This window comes from Ctenocephalides felis, unplaced genomic scaffold, assembly GCF_003426905.1.
Source record: "Ctenocephalides felis isolate EL2017-DRISC unplaced genomic scaffold, ASM342690v1 CF-g0.4_SCAFFOLD_01170, whole genome shotgun sequence".
NCBI lineage: Eukaryota > Metazoa > Arthropoda > Insecta > Siphonaptera > Pulicidae > Ctenocephalides > Ctenocephalides felis.
Genome location: NW_020537324.1, coordinates 85,898,055 through 85,914,873, shown reverse-complemented (window position 1 = coordinate 85,914,873; position 16,819 = coordinate 85,898,055). Strand labels below are relative to the sequence as shown.

At 32.6% G+C, this 16,819-nt stretch overlaps 6 protein-coding genes across 8 annotated transcripts; 5 read left to right on the top strand and 1 right to left on the bottom strand.

Annotated features, from left to right (window-relative positions):
• Positions 1 to 28: 28 nt before the first annotated feature.
• On the top strand, positions 29 to 1,470 carry LOC113367883. Its single transcript, XM_026609459.1, has 4 exons — positions 29 to 170; positions 356 to 671; positions 809 to 952; positions 1,028 to 1,470. Exons 1-4 carry the CDS (start codon positions 29 to 31, stop codon positions 1,395 to 1,397), a joined length of 972 nt encoding a protein of 323 aa, XP_026465244.1. The 3' UTR covers positions 1,398 to 1,470.
• Positions 1,471 to 1,891: 421 nt separating this feature from the next.
• Positions 1,892 to 3,319, bottom strand: LOC113366077 (RNA-binding protein 40). The gene is given in 4 exon segments (XM_026607630.1): positions 1,892 to 2,139; positions 2,142 to 2,328; positions 2,361 to 3,051; positions 3,053 to 3,319. Coding segments are annotated over 4 exon segments (1,308 nt in total). The 5' UTR covers positions 3,244 to 3,319; the 3' UTR covers positions 1,892 to 1,900.
• A 478-nt stretch (positions 3,320 to 3,797) lies between these two features.
• Positions 3,798 to 8,027, top strand: LOC113366074 (probable ATP-dependent RNA helicase DDX5). The gene is made up of 6 exons (XM_026607627.1): positions 3,798 to 3,957; positions 4,550 to 4,919; positions 4,991 to 5,275; positions 5,343 to 5,814; positions 5,892 to 6,013; positions 7,251 to 8,027. The coding sequence occupies exons 2-6, from the start codon at positions 4,694 to 4,696 to the stop codon at positions 7,823 to 7,825; spliced, it is 1,680 nt and encodes a 559-aa protein (XP_026463412.1). The 5' UTR covers positions 3,798 to 3,957; positions 4,550 to 4,693; the 3' UTR covers positions 7,826 to 8,027.
• A 487-nt stretch (positions 8,028 to 8,514) lies between these two features.
• Positions 8,515 to 13,480, top strand: LOC113366567 (probable ATP-dependent RNA helicase DDX17). Of its 3 annotated transcripts, XR_003366282.1 has the most exons (8): positions 8,515 to 8,641; positions 8,853 to 9,187; positions 9,260 to 9,555; positions 9,628 to 10,070; positions 10,147 to 10,208; positions 10,287 to 10,346; positions 12,019 to 12,351; positions 13,398 to 13,480. XR_003366282.1 is itself a non-coding variant. In XM_026608195.1 (7 exons), exons 1-7 carry the CDS (start codon positions 8,625 to 8,627, stop codon positions 12,126 to 12,128), a joined length of 1,323 nt encoding a protein of 440 aa, XP_026463980.1. In that variant the 5' UTR covers positions 8,515 to 8,624; the 3' UTR covers positions 12,129 to 12,419. The 3 variants fall into 3 exon arrangements, 2 of the variants coding, with proteins under 2 accessions (XP_026463980.1, XP_026463981.1); XM_026608195.1 differs by lacking the exon at positions 13,398 to 13,480 and having other exon boundaries at positions 12,019 to 12,419; XM_026608196.1 differs by lacking the exons at positions 12,019 to 12,351; positions 13,398 to 13,480 and having other exon boundaries at positions 10,287 to 10,354.
• On the top strand, positions 13,480 to 15,696 carry LOC113366568. Its single transcript, XM_026608197.1, has 2 exons — positions 13,480 to 13,634; positions 15,088 to 15,696. The coding sequence occupies exons 1-2, from the start codon at positions 13,620 to 13,622 to the stop codon at positions 15,550 to 15,552; spliced, it is 480 nt and encodes a 159-aa protein (XP_026463982.1). The 5' UTR covers positions 13,480 to 13,619; the 3' UTR covers positions 15,553 to 15,696.
• On the top strand, positions 15,555 to 16,634 carry LOC113367882 (extensin-like). Its single transcript, XM_026609458.1, has one exon. It carries the CDS (start codon positions 15,555 to 15,557, stop codon positions 16,632 to 16,634), a length of 1,080 nt encoding a protein of 359 aa, XP_026465243.1.
• The last annotated feature ends 185 nt before the right edge of the window (positions 16,635 to 16,819 follow it).

Below are 16,819 nucleotides of genomic sequence, written 5' to 3'. Positions count from 1 at the left end.
CCATCATTTGTACGATGTTGCTGGAACAATGTCTTCAACCGTAATGGGCAGTGAGAGGCAGAGCGTGGACCTGACCATGGCCAGAAATGATTTGAACTTAACTTTAAACAGAAATGACTTAGGATTAAATAGAAACGATTTGAGTTTGAATAGATCTGATTTAACACTAGGTAGAAATGATTTAAATCTTAACAGAAACGATCTCAATTTAAGCAGAAGTGAATTAGGTTTAAATAGAACTGAACTGATATTGAACAGAAGCGAGTTGTCTTTAAATAGCAATGAACTTGCATTGACCCGAAATGATCTCACATTAAACAGAAATGATATCAACTTAAGTTTTACACGAAATGAGTTAATTTAAATAGAAGTGATTTGAATCTTACAAGAAATGATTTGAATCTGAATAGAAATGATCTAGGATTGAACAGAACTGATTTGGGTTTGAACACAAGAGATTTAACATTGAATAGAAATGATTTGGCAGTGAACAGAGATGATTTGTCGTTAAATAGGAATGATCTTGGTTTAACTAGGAGTGATTTGGGATTAAATAGGCCTGATTTGGGTATAAATAGGAGTGATTTGAGTTTAACTCCGCTCAATAATACTGGAACACCGTCTTATACAGATGTTTTGAGGGCCGCAGTGTCTTTGGATCTAACTAATGGGTCAGTATAAGAATTAAAAAAGAGTTTATACAATTTATAGTTTGTTTATCTTACTATTATATCATTTGTGTGGTAGTTATTGATGGAGCAATATTAAGAATTTGTAAGAAGCTATCATTTTATTATTCATTTTTTAGACGTCATGGTGTTGACCCAATGGGTCTCCCTCGAGCTTTACACCATCATCATCATGCTGCATCAACAAGTGCATCATTTGGTGACGTCACGCATCATACTGCCTCCAGATTATTAGCTGCTGAACACAGTCTTACAGCAAACAGGTACCCACATAGATTTAATTTAATAAAACAAAATAATATTCCTAAAATACTGAAACCCTACTACTATTTTTTCAGATTACTCCCGGACCCTGTACACATACTTCTAGACCACCACTCCCACACGCACCATCACCATCACCACCACCACCAATCAATGTCTCATCATCGGTTATTGGCATCCCCCGCAGTCCCTGCTTCAACAACTGCAGGTTCTGCATCGACTGTGGATATTGTTGATGTCAGTTCAAGTCAGGAGGTCAATGTTAATCCAGTGTCGTCAACATCTAGTGTGATAGGTGCTTTGGGTGGTGTATCTCCACCGAGAGGCGTGTTTTCCAATTATCATGCAAGCGGGGCTGTAGGGTTTCAGTCTCAGAATGTTGTCGGGGTTGGTGTTAATGGGGGAGCTGCTTTTCATCCTTATTCTGCAGGAGGATATTATTAGGAAGGGATGGGAAGAGATACAGGTATATATTGTGATAATTGGACAGTAAATTTAGCTAAGTTAAATTAATTAATTAGATAGATATATCTAAGACTCTGTTCTATAAAAACAATGATCAAAGCAAACAAGATTTTAATTTAGAAGTTGGTCTTATATAATAATTGGATAATTTTAAAAAACTGCATCAACATAAATTATTTATTCTATTTATATAAAAATTTAGGTAAATATTTGTATATAAAAATCTTTTTTGTTTCTTAGAAACAGTAAATTTTAGAACTTTGCTTATTCTAGTCTTAAATTTGTAAATATATTATTTAGGACTATTGTGCCAAAATATTTATTTAAATTTAATTAAGAAATTATGTTCATAACTTTATATATATATATATACATTATAAGTCCGTACTTTTATATATAAATTCTAAATAATACATGCATAATATTTTGAATATCTTAATTTTCTACTATTAAAACAAGTTTGTGTACTTCAATTTGTTTATTCATGTTGCTTTAGCAGACCGAGCAAAAACTACAACCATAGGTTTGTCTTTTAAAATATAACCATTCGTTTCTTTCCGTGCTAGTGCCGCTTGTGTCTCATTTTGCAAAGTAATAAATGCTTGGCCCTTCATTCTGCCTTCCTGCATCAATTTTACATCATAAATTAATAAAGTTTCTTCACCATTCTGATAATCTGGTATTAGATATCTTCGATAAATAAAATGTAAATCTTCTAAGTAACTGTTTTTGCTAAATTTTTTATGTACAGTCTGCAAGATGGGGGCCCGGGATTGTAATTTTTAAATGCTGGTAGAGTTGAGTAGTTTGATTCTGACAATCGGTTTTCAGCTAGTTGTTTGGATGAAATATAGTCGCTAGATGTTTTGTCAATTTGTGTGTTTTCTTCAGTTTCTTCTTGCGTTTTAGACTCTGGTACATATTCTGGTGGATAAATTTTACCAATGTACCAATTTCAACATCCAATGTTTGCTGATTTGTTGCAACCTTTGAAATTGCATCACTTGAGACTTTCACTTCAATTTTCTTATTAGCAATATCAACTTTTTCAAATACTTCTTCTGTGGCTATTTTTGCTTGTTTAGGCTTTGGTGTATATTCAATATTTTTTGTAACATTTGGTCGCTTTAAAGGTGCATGTGTCTTTTTCGGTTTACTATCTACAATCACAGAATCTTGTCTAAACTTATGATCTTCAGGATCGCTTTCAATCTCTGATTCTTCCTCGGATGATTCTGGTTTTTCTTCTACAGGGTTCTCAGCATTTTGATTTATTATTTGTGTTGGTTGTGGCACAAATGATTGTTCTACAAGGTAATCAGGAACTGTAGAAAACGGTGGTGGTAAGTTCATTCTATTCATTAAATGACAGACTTGTGTATAAAATTTACTATTTGAACTCAGAGCGTGCATAATATTGCTCAATGTAGCTTTATTCGGTACAGGATATTTATATTTTAAGTGAGGAGGTGGTGGTTGCATAAAGTTAACAGAGTTATTAAAAGCGTTTAGTGAGTTAATGAAGTCATTTAGATGTGACTTTTTGTCTGAATCTGTTTCTTTCTTATTGGGTCTGGGGGGTTCTGGTAGTCTGTCTTTTGCAAACTCTACATTTAATTTAGATCCTTTTATCAAGTTGGTGGAGTTTTTTTAAGGCTATTTCTGCTTCTGGATTACTGGGAAAAGTAGCGAATGCTAGGGAATATTTTCTTCTTTTGGAAGATAATATTTTAACATCTTGTGCACCAAAATGTTTTAGTAAATTTATTTTTTCGTCTTCACTAAAGGTATGAGGTAAATGTTTTATAACCAAAGTATTTGACATTTTTATGGTATTTTATAACACTAAATCAGTCTTTGATAGGAAAATATAAGTAAAAAAATATAAATACAATTTAAATTAGTTCTCGGTTTATAAGGTTACATTTTAAATGTCAAAATTGACATTTGTTAACAAATGGTTTGCTATGAAGTTATCTTCGGAAACAGAATTTAGCAAAAATTTAAATTTAAAAATTTAAATTCAAATTTAATAAAGGTATTAAGACAAAATTTAATTAGAACACTAATTTTATAACATTTATAAAAATTGGTATAAATTTAATTGTATATATTTTTATTATATACATTTATTTTAATTTATAAAGAAACTTATGTAAAACCATAGATAAAAGAAGAGTTTGTGTAAAACTTTCAAATAATTAAACAATATAAATAACGCGCATTTTTAATATAATTTAGCAATAATAATTGCATACGTATGCTGCAAATATCAAATTGTTTCATTAATTAATTAAAATATTTTCATTTATTTCATTCATCACAAAGTTGGCATGTCCGATCGTGTGATTCCAGAATCTAGATTGATTTTCATGAACGGTTCAGTAACTTCGATCGTCTTTTTATAGAATTGAAATTTGCATTCTATCAATATATAAATCGCTCTAAACTCATTTGTACGAAAAGTAAAAAGTTTGGTTTTTAATCTGATAAATAAAGTTGAAAGTGACAACGATATAAAAGCTTAATTCGACATCATGTAAGTAGATATTCCTTGTTGCTAAGCGGCCGACTCCATTTTAATTGAGCCGGATAATTTTCTAGAATAATGTCAATATTTATATTATAATGATAATAATTCAAAGTTGATATAAAACCATACGAATTTGTATTATTAAAACTCTGTTTATAGTTAAAATTCATTTTAAATATATATGAACATTTTAATATAAATGAACCGATTAGAATATGACATATAATTTGATTAAATTATATAGAAACTCATAATTTTTGCCATTTTTAATGTTTATATTAACAAGCTAGAATATATTTGATTTTTAATTGCATTATGCAATTCTAAATGTCGTAACCAAGTTTCCATGGTAATATTATTTGATCAAACAAAATTATTAAAATTTAATCAATGAAAATGGTTACTTAAAAATGTTATCGGTACTTTTTAATAAAATATAAAAATACATTGGCATAGCATCAGAATGCTTAAAGCCAATGTATCAAAAAAAATGTTTTAAATTAAGTAATAATTAAAAAAAAATGTTTATAGTGTAAGTGATAGAATATTTATAAAGAGTAAGTTATTCTATGTATTATTTTATATTTTTATTTCCTAGGTATAAACCAAACCCAAGAGGAGGTCGTGGAGGTGGCGGAGCTCGCGGCGGTCATGGGGGGCCTTATAACGGCTCCTTCAACACACGCCAGTTCAGTTTTAAGCCCATGAAGAACCCTAATAAGCCTTAAAGACCACCCAAAATATGACACCTCTAGACGTCAAATGGGATATGAGTGCTTTGCAGCCATTTCGCAGAGATTTTTATGTTCCTCATAAAGCTGTTGCGAATCGCCAGCCATTTGAGGTAGATGAGTTTAGACGATTGAAGAATATTACAGTCAGTGGGGATCACACTATTCCTGGGCCTATAAAATTTTTTGATGAATGCAACTTTCCACCATTTATAATGGATAATTTGAAAAGACAAGGTTGGAAATGTTTTACTTGGATAATTTTGTATACAATAAGAAACGGAATTATTAAATGATTTATTCTATAGGTTTTGCTGAACCTACGGCTATTCAAGCTCAAGGCTGGCCCATAGCATTGTCAGGATTAAATTTAGTCGGTATAGCTCAAACTGGTTCAGGTAAAACCTTGGGCTATGTCCTACCTGCTATAATACATATTAGCCATCAGCCGAAGCTGCAAATGGGAGATGGACCCATTGTTTTGGTTCTCGCTCCAACCAGAGAATTAGCTCAACAAATTCAAGTAGTCACAAATGATTTTGGACATGCCTTGAACATCTCCAGTATTTGTTTATTTGGAGGATCTTTGAGAGGTAATTTCTTTTATCTATTACCATAAACAGCATGACTTATTTTTGTTATACAAATTGATTCTTCCAGAACCACAAATTCAGCATCTACAACGTGGCTGTGAAATGGTGATTGCTACACCAGGTCGTTTAATAGATTTCTTAGATAAAGGCACCTTAAATTTGAAACGTTGCACCTATCTAGTACTTGATGAAGCTGATAGAATGCTAGATTTAGGCTTTGAGCCTCAAATACGCAAAATCATGAGCCATATTAGACCGGATAGACAAGTCCTTATGTGGTCAGCAACTTGGCCTAATGACGTTCAAAAACTAGCCAAGGATTTCCTGCAGAAGTTTACACATTTGAATGTCGGTTCTTTAGAACTATCAGCAAATCATAATATTGTACAAATTGTTGATGTTTGTGCTGAGCATGAGAAGGATTTAAAGCTGAAGACATTGTTGAGGGAAATTTCATTGGAGAAAGAAAACAAGACCATCATTTTTGTGAAGACTAAGAAGAAGGTTGATGAGATCACTAAAGCCATTATGAAACAAGGGTAATAATAATAATAACAAATAAATAAATAAAAAAGTTATGAAAACTAAATATTAAATTCTATGTCCATTTCCCTAGATTGTTTGCTGCCAGTATCCATGGTGGTAAAAGCCAACAAGATCGTGATCATGTTCTATCAGCCTTCCGTTGCGGCCGCAATAAGATTTTAGTGGCAACTGATGTTGCTGCTAGGGGTCTCGGTAAATATGGTTGAATTTGATAAAAAACAACGAATTGACATTATCTTTATCAGAAGTATCAAGGTCTAGTACAAAGTTACACTCGATGATAACTGTAATTTGTTATGGTATCAAGTTTTGTTGGTGGTCAGTCCTTTAATTAACATTTTGTCGACTCGATGACTATGATACAAGCAAAAATTGTATAATTGATTAATAATAAATAATTGACTGTTGTATGTTCTCAGGTCAGACCGCTTATCTTAAAATGCTTGGTGAGTTTTTATATTGTTTTTAAGAAACAATTTAGGATTAGTAGTCTGACGTTTTACAAGTTTAATTCTAAAATTTTTTACCTACATTTGTATCATTTCATCATCGTTTTAAGGTTTACTAACAAATTTTATTTTTTATATAAGCTGTTTATGGTAACGGCTTGTACTGAAAGCTCTATGCTTTAAGAATCTAAATATGAACTTGTGAACATTATAAAGAATCACTGTAAATCTGATAAATGGAATTAATTATGTACATGTCAATTATTGTAAGTATTTGAGTATTTGAGTTCATTTTGTAACATTTTTTTAACACACTTATAGTTTTTATACTTAAAATTTGCATGCACATTATTTTCCTACTGTTTATTTTATTATATTTTAACTTGTAACCTTTGTGTGTTCATATTGAGTATTTGATTCTGAAATTGAGCTCTCATGATTGCATGAGTTTAATCATGTTATCTAAAATTAAATGAAATACACAATATAATGTGTATTTTTTAAATATTATATTAATTATCTGACTGACCAATTATTTTCTAGCTCGTTTCAGAAGGCAACTGTTGTCAACTCTATAATAAATTTTAAATAAATTTATTTTATAAATGGAGACATTATCAGTGGTCTACAGAAACAGGTTGATGAGTGTATTGTACGTGACTTCAGAATATTTCATTTCATTTAATTAGTGAAACTGATTTTAGTTATTTAAATTTAAATTTATATATTTTGTGGTTATTAAGTTATGGATATAGGAAATAGTTTTATTATTATTTTAAACATAAAATTATCTTCAAGAAATTCTTGGTAGGTTTGGAAAATTTTATGTGTGCAGGTAAGTAATGAGTCTTTAAATATTGTAAAATGATGGAACTATTTTTGAGCCAGATAGCGCATAGTGTTGAATACATTTTATTTATAATTTTTAATCATTTAATTTACTATTATTTAATATTCACATTCTATGTGTGTGTTTACAGATGTAGAAGATGTAAAGTTTGTGATAAACTTTGATTTTCCAAACTCATCAGAAAATTACATTCATCGCATCGGACGCACAGGCAGGAATAAGCAAAGTGGAACTTCCTATGCCTTTTTCACTCAACAAAATGCAAGACATGCTAAGGAATTAATTGATGTTTTGCAAGAAGCTAGACAAGTAGTGAATCCAAAGCTTAGTGAAATGGCTCGCAAGACGTTTGGCAAAGATTCAAAGTATAAAGCAAAGAATAATACACACATATACAACGAAGCTCCAACCAACAATGGTTATAGTGCTAGGACTTATAACAATGTAGCACCAACTGCTAATAATTATAACAATTATGGTAATAGTAATTTTGGGAGCAATATGACAAATGGTACAGTTGCAACTGCCAATACAGCCAGGCCGATTGGTTTGCTGGGCTATGAAACTACTGAGAAAAATCAGTATTCAGTGCCTCCGCCTAGTTTCCAGCAACAGCAGCAGCAGCAGCAACCACAATATCAACAATCTCATTATCAACAACCGCAAAACCAACATCAATCTTACCAATACCAAGGGTATTATTAGAATAAAATTGGACAGGGAAAATTTGTTTCATATCATCTCATTTTTCATTAACACACTAGCATCTCATTTTATTACATGACCAAAAATAAACTAATATAATCTGCATGTATACGTGACACGATTAGGAAATTTTAATGTGTGCAAGATATAATTTATCTTGCCATAAATGTATTATCTCAAATTATGTGATATAGATTTGAAACACTGGAGATTATATGCAATATAATCAATATTTAATATATAATTATATTATGTAATTAGTATTTTATCTTTGAATGAAATTTTTATTTTGAACTTTGTGCTTGGGGCACATTAATAGAATCTCAATATTTGTTAATTATTATTGAGAGTGTATCTACTATGAATAAAGTTAATTTTAAAAATATATGGTAAATGTTTTGTGAATGTTTTGATAAAGCACAATTAGTATGAAAATATTTAATATAAAGTGTTATGGAACCTAAATTTACTAAAACTAATTTTAATTGAATTATAATATAGATTTATAGATATATTATAATTGGGAGAAGATTTGAATCTTTAATTAAATTGAATAATTGTCATTTTGTATTATATTGTATTTGAAAAACAACGGATAATTTTGAGCTGTCAAATTTGCGATTTTGTTCATCTGGCAACACGCCGGCGCCATCTTTCTTTTAACAAAAAAATGAACATCGGTAGTATATTAAATTTATAACTAAATAATTCTAATTCATTATTTATTATTAGTTTAAATAAATATTTGTGATGTAAATGTAAGTTGTTAATGAAAGTTTAGTGATAAATTAACTGCATAATGACCATGAGTAGAAGGTGAGTGATTAATAATAAATTTGACGTTTGGGTTGAGCGTCGTTTTTGCTTCATATATAATTAATATCCAAGTTTTTTTTTTTAAATATTCACAATGAAATCAATTTTGATACTGCAATACAGTTTTAGCTTCAACCTTTACAAGCTACATTTAATTCAATAAAATATTACCTATAGTTTGTTCATCTATTTCAATTATCCTTTCTCACAGAGATAGGAGCCGCGACCGAGACCGCAGAAGGGACCGCAGCAGATCTCGTGAACGTTATGGGGGTGCTGGTACTAGAAAAACCGGCAATCCTGGTGCATGCCTTCGAAAACCAAAGTGGGACCTTTCCCGGCTGGAGCCCTTCAAAAAAGATTTTTACACTCCACATCCAAATGTCAAAAATCGATCAGAATCAGAAATAGAACAATGGAGATTAGATAAAGATATTACATTAAAAGGAAGGGACATTCCTGCTCCTGTTTTAACTTTTGACGAAGCTAATTTTCCTGAATATGTTATGTCGGAAATTGACAAAGTTGGATTTGATAAACCAACAGGTAATAAATTGCTAACATCTTAAACAACATGCATCATTTATATATTGTTATATTTTTATTACATATTTTTAGCTATACAAGCCCAAGGATGGCCAATTGCTTTGAGTGGCCGGGACATGGTAGGAATAGCTAAAACAGGATCCGGCAAAACTTTATCATATACTTTACCAGCAATAGTGCACATAAACCATCAACCAAAATTACAAAGAGGAGATGGACCAATTGCTTTAATTTTGGCTCCTACAAGAGAATTGGCACAACAAATCCAACAAGTTGCAACAGATTTTGGTAGAAGTTCTCACATAAGAAACACTTGTATATTTGGGGGGGCTCCTAAGGGACCTCAGGCTGCTGATTTAATGGATGGGGTAAATACATACTGTGTAAAAACCTAGGGTTCATATTTGCCATTTTCTTAACATTTCTATTATTTTTTATAGGTTGAAATTGTCATCGCCACTCCTGGCCGACTCTTGGATTTTTTGGAAACCAATCGTACTAACCTGAAAAGATGCACTTACCTTGTACTAGACGAAGCCGACAGAATGTTGGACATGGGCTTTGAGCCTCAAATTCGTAAAATTATTGAACAAATAAGGCCAGACCGACAAACTCTCATGTGGAGTGCTACTTGGCCTAAGGAAGTAATGAATTTGGCCCAAGAGTTCCTCAGAGACTACACACAAATCAACGTTGGTTCTTTGCAACTGGCAGCTAACCATAATATATTGCAAATTATTGATGTTTGTCAGGAATATGAAAAGGAAACTAAACTTAGTACTTTACTTAAGGAGATCATGGCTGAGAAAGAGAATAAGACTATAATTTTTATTGAGACTAAAAGAAGGGTTGATGATATTACGAGGAAAATGAAACGTGACGGGTGTGTGGAAATGATTATTTAACTTTATTTGGTCCTGGAGGATTGTAAATTAATAAATTATGTGTTTTTGTTATAGATGGCCCGCTGTGTGTATACATGGTGATAAGTCACAAAATGAAAGGGATTGGGTATTACAAGGTATGTATTATAGTTTTACATTAAATTTTTTCATTGTGTAAATATATATATAAATATAATTGTTTATTTCTTTTATAGACTTTAGATCTGGCAAAGCACCTGTGTTAGTGGCAACTGATGTTGCAGCTCGAGGATTAGGTAAGTAAAAGTTTTATTCTAATTTAAATCTTCAAATTCTTTTGATTTGATTGTTACTTAATTATTTTTAATTTTTATAAATAGTACTTCATATATGTGTTATTTGAAATATTATAAACATTATTTTTTGTAATGACAAATAATTTTAAGGTGCTTATTTATTAAATGTCTACTCGCAAGACAGTTCATAGTAATTTGTTAATAGTATATTGTAAAGTTTATATTTGTCTATGACAGATTTATTTACTTTTACTGCTTTTTGTAAGTTTTTTTAAATTTAGTCAGTCTTTTTTTGGTTTTCAACATTAGGGTATCTATTGAAAAATATATATAGAAATTCGAATTTACTAAATTGTGTAATGGCAACCTGACAATTTTTATTCAAAGGGTTTTGTTTGCTATTTTAAGGGTGCATTTCTGTTTTATTGTCATTTATAAAAGCCATTCTTTATTAGAATGTGTTTATTTTATAATGAATTTAAAAGTAAAAGGGGGAAATCAGAGAATTTTTAAAAGGTTTAATTTTGAGCAAATAAATTCTTAGGAGATTTGGTGAGCATTTATGCCACCAACTTGATTATATAACTGTGTCAAAATTATGTCCACAATACTTTTTAACATGTGTTGTGACTGCACCAAATGTATGTTTTTTTATTTAGTACTTTGATAAGAGATTTCTATCGGGTTTTTTAAATACTTTAAAATTTAAAGTATTTTAAAGCAATGCTATTCGAATTCTTTTGAATACGATTAGAACTTTGTATTGCGGCATATATTTCTTTATTTACGTTTATAAATTAGAATAATTATCATATTCAAATATTTATTTCATTGTTCATATATAAAAATAATAGTTTTTATATGAAAACTTTAAATATTTGCAGCAAATAGAATTTTGACTAGTTATGTAAATTATGGGTTACCCACAAATATTGTTACCTTTTTAAATATATACAAAGTTTAGTTTCAAATTTGTTATGATGATCATTAAGTCAGTGGTTTCCAACTTGTGGGGCTGATTAGTTTTGCAAGCCGATCAGCCTTTCTTTAGAATTAGCTGTTAAGTTTCGTGCGATTTTGAAAAATTAAATACCAGATTCATTCTTCATAAAGATTGTCCGGCCAGATTTTTTTATAATTAATTGTTGAATTTAAAGTTTTTGACGATTTTATTGCAAGTTTGTACGGAGGTAGAGTTCGTGGTCTAAACGAATATATTTGTTGGTTGAAAATTAAATAATAGTAAAATTTAGAACACACTTATAGACATTTTAAGTCTGTTTGATTTAAAAATCGTATTGATTAGTTCTTAGAGAAAACGGAAAGGTTATTCAAAATAAACTGTTGAGAATTTTATCTAAATATTTGATAAGCAATTAACGCAAAATACCACTTACAACTAGTATAATGGTTATATATTTTATATAATTAATTATGTGGGTCATTGAAAAATTATAATATCAGGTGAGTATTTGTGGAATTAGATTAAGGAACGAAACATTTTTTTTTGTTGGAAACCACCGACTTATGTTAATTTAATACACAATTATGTTCAAAGAAATATGGAAATTAATGCAATATCATTTAGATATCTGTTATTTAAGTTTCCTGATCCTTTTTATTTGTTCTTTACCACTGTAAGCGCAACCTCGTCTGGTTTTTCTGTTTGCAGAGGCACAACCTCGGGCGAGCTATTTGAATCGCATTGACCAAATGAGAAACGAATTTTATATAAGCATAAGTGTGAGGCACCGCCAATTGTCTGTGTCAGTCAGTCAGTAGTTGTTAAAAGTGGCTCCTACTACTGCCTCTTCTTCTTCCGTCTACAAGTGACTGGAATCGTGTACGTGTACGTGTGCCCCCTTATGCTAGACTGAATAAAATTTGTCGAATGCATTTTGGTCAAAAAGATTCGTTCGCTGCCTCTGTGTGCCTCGACAGAACGGATAATGTTTGTCTGTGCAGTGTGCACGACTACTGCTAACTGTCGTGCCCCCATGCCATCGTAAGAGACACATCTAGTTATATAGACACACACTTAAAAATTCTACACAGGATAGTAATAATAATGGAAACATTTAAAATTTAGAGAATCATCTTGTGCGATGGTGATCTTATTTCTTTTTGTGCAGGTCAATTTTTTATTTTAACCCTTTTGCAAGAGTGTCGTCCATGGACGACACCTAGTGCATCGAGTTTTGCTTCAATATTTATCACTTCTTCAAGTACGTTCTTGATGATATTGATTGAAAAGCCTTATTCTTCTAATCTCTTGGCGAAAGGGTTAAATAGGTTTTACACAAATCTTAATTGAATTTATCAGTTTTTTTGACAATAACATTGTCCAATGTTAATTAACATTGAAATGAGATCAACATCGCATGAAACATTCAAATCCCCATATTCTCAATCATGACAAATTAATATTTTTGATGTCAGCTATCATTTAAGTGATATTTTTTTTTTTGAGAATATGCTTACATCAATTATAATATTAATACATTTAAAAATTATGTAGTTACTAACAAAGATTGTACTTTTAACATAGAATATATAATATATATAATAATAAGATTTAATATATATTTTTATATAACAAACGAAAGTTTACAATCATTTTTTTGAAATATTTATTTATTACTGAATTCTTTATTCGATACCTTAAACTATTTTAAACATATAAAAGCGTCAGTTATAGTTTTTAAATAGTTATTTTTATATAATACTTATTTAATCTACTAACATATTTTTTTTCATATACTAATATATAATATTGGATTATTGAAAATCTTATTGTTAGGTTGTTTGGTGTAAATTACTTATGTCAAGGATTGTCAATATTGTCCTTATTTTTTTTCTTATTAAGCACAAGGGTTATATAATTAATTAAAGCGATTTCAAAAATTTATGCATGGCAAATACGGTTTACTTATACAAATGTCAAAACTGAAGAAACAGAAAAAAAATTATGCCATGACTATATTTGTGAAATTGCGTAATTTATTATTCTATGTCATATATTAACATATACAATTTTTAATCGATCTTTAGATGTGGAAGATGTTAAATTTGTGATAAACTTTGACTATCCAAACAACTCGGAGGATTACGTTCATCGTATAGGCAGAACAGGAAGATCGAATAGGACCGGTACAGCTTATACTTTTTTCACTCCTGCGAATTCTAATAAAGCTGCTGATTTAGTGGCAGTTCTGCGCGAGGCCAACCAGGTCGTCAATCCCAAATTACAAGACATGGCTGATATGGGATCAAATGGCCGACATAGACGTAAGTTGTTAGATCTGTTATATTATATTATTAACCTCCCGTAGGGCAAGTTATAGTAATCGCAAAAAAATCAAAAATGAAAATGTTTATATATCTTTACGTTTCAAAACCTTCTCAAAACATTTTGGAATACCTTAGAAAAAATGGATGTATGTGTGCGTGTGTGTGTGTGTGTGCGGATACAAATTTTCGTCGACGATTTCGGGAACACGGATGAAGCGATTTGAATAATTCAAAAAACATTCGATTCGTACTGATAAGGAGACGTGCTGGTAGGCGAAGGCAGGTTTTCAAATAGATTATTATAAATATTGTAACATTGTCTAATATTTATAATAATTATTTAAACTGAATTGCGAATTTAAAATTATTTGTTTAAGTTATATTAGAACTTTAGTCAGAATAAAAATAAAATCTGAATTATTTTCGATATACAAAATAAACAAAAAAAAAAAACCCAAAATCAATTATTTTGTTAAGGCAAGCAGAAAGTTCTTTGAATCATTTAAATCGGACGCTTAGTTCCCTCAAAAACTGCCATTTTTTACATTTTTAGCTCCGTATCTTCGAAATGGCTGGGCGTGCCTTTGCCAAACACTAATCACCTCTTCTCCCAATCATTACTAATTGAATGTTTTTTAAATCATTCAAATCGGATACTCCGTTCTCTCAAAAAATCGATTTCTATTTTCTGCACTCTTTGCTCCGTATCACCGAAACGGCTGGACCTGCCTTCGCCAAAAACTAATCAGCTCTTTTCCCTATCAATAGGAATCGAATGTTTTTTGAACCATTCAAATCGGTTGATCCGTGCGCCCGAAAACGTGACTGGAAATTTGTATCCATACATACATACACACACACACATCTATTTTTTCTGAGGTATGCCAAAATGTTCAGAAACCTTCAAAACGTCGAGAAATGTAAAAATTTTCAATTCCCATTCTCGGCCCATTATAATAACTTACCCTACGGGAAGTTAAAAAAGGCCATTGGGCGGTCAAAAATAATCATTAGACATATGCACATCAAATTATTAGATATTTTTATAGAGATTTTAACAATAAGTATGAATTTTGTTTACATTCCTATGGGTTCCGTACCGATGTTTATCCGTTAGACGGCTTACGCGCTTCGATATATCGTCTCTATGCAGTTAAAGCAATACGATCGCTTTGAAAAAAGTTCAGAATTTCCAAAATATTTCAAAATAAATTTTTCTTCTAAAAATCTTTTTTTTTCAAAAAAAGTAAATTTTTGTCAAAAATTTATACTTTCTCAAAAATCCAATTTGTTCAGACTAAATTTGTTTCAAAGATGTTAATCCTTTAAAATAAAAATATTTTTGGTATGGGAAATTCCAGCAATTTGCCTTAAGGCGCGATGCCATGCGCACCTCTAGTTTCTAAATTTGAATCGATAATTTACACATCCTTATTTTGATCCGTTCCAGATCGTGGCCGTGGCAATAGAGGTCGAGGAGGCGGCGGCGGCGGTGGCAATGGAGGCGCTCGTTCCCGCTCCCGGTCGCGTTCCAGGTCTCGCTCCCGCAACCGCGACAGGCGACAGCGTTCACGGTCTCGCAATCGCTCCAGAGATCGATCTAGGGATCGATCACGCGACCGTCGCCGTCGCAGGAGATCGCGCACCAGGTCCAGGTCACGCGACCGTAGGACTCGCAAAAACGTCGAACGAAGGCGCAAGACCAGGAGTAGGTCTAGATCAAAGTCGAAATCCAAAACTAATTCGCAATCGAGGTCGAGATCGAGATCTAGATCCAGGTCCAGATCCAGATCGAGGTCCAGGTCGATTTCAAGATCCAGATCGCGCGATAGGCAAACAACAGGCAAGTCAACAGAGCACACTAGTCAGCCGCAATCAGCGGTTACCTCTGGTGTCGCAACAACATCAACAATAACGATGAGCAATGATAAGTCGGTGGCTCAGAACCATCGACAACAACAATCAGCGCATCCGCCGTCGACCATGTCCAATTTCAATGACTTACAGCAACAACATCATCAACAACAACAAAAACAATCAAATTACGCTACGGCACGACAGTCACAGCAGACTCAACAACCACTCTCAACTTCTAGTAACGGACAAACCAGCAGCAGCATATACAATCAGAGTACAAATCGACCTCAAGCACCACCACAGAAACCTCCACTTCCAATGTATAATCCAAATGTATCCCAAACACAACCGCCACCACCTAGTAATCATAATACATACACACCTCAACCACCAACAAGCAGTCATCATAGTTATGCACCACAACCGCCTCAGGCGAGTAACCATAATGCTTACACAACACAATCAAGTATGGCAGCTCAACCACCACTGCCAAACACAATGTACAATCCTCCTCCACCTCAGCCACCACTTCCCAGTAATCACATGTACAATCAAAATATGTATCAGCAAAGCATGAATTCTCAACAACAACAAGCATCTTCATACCAAGCAAATGGTGGTAATATGTATGACACTCGACAGTACCAGCAGACTAAACCAATGCAACAACAACCTCCTTTACCGCCAAACAGTCATATGCCTCCGCCTCCTCCTACGAATCACATGCCTCCTTTGCCTTCTATGCCTCCTCCGCCGCCGCCACCTAACGGCGAACCTCCAAGGATGGTCGCAGGTCACGCACATCCGTCGCAGGCGCCGCAGGGTCCACCGGCTCCGCAATATTATCCTCCTCCGTCACAGGCGGCGATGATGATGAACCCAAATATGCCGCCGATAAATAGCAGCGGCGGCAATCGGTACAATAACGGTCCGCCGATGATGGGTGCTGCGCCACCTACGATGGGAGGCGGACCTCCTCCTCCTCGGTTTCGACAGCCATTCCATGGGCCTCCAAGAGCTGGAGGACCACCACCACCTCAGCCGTATTACAATGGAGGCGGTGGCAATTACGGTGGCGGGATGAGGTTCAGGGGAAACCATCCGCCACCACCGCCTAGACATAACTTTGGTGGTTACTGAAAATGGGAGATACTGCTAAACATACATACTCTGCTTGACTTGTTAGCGATAGTTAGTTTTGTGTAATATGAAGTGTATATATGTATAATTTTTTTTTAAGAAAATTTATCTTATAATTGATTGTGTCTGTTATTTCCAAGAATAATTTTATTTATTAGGTACATTAATAAATATTAAATCTCAAT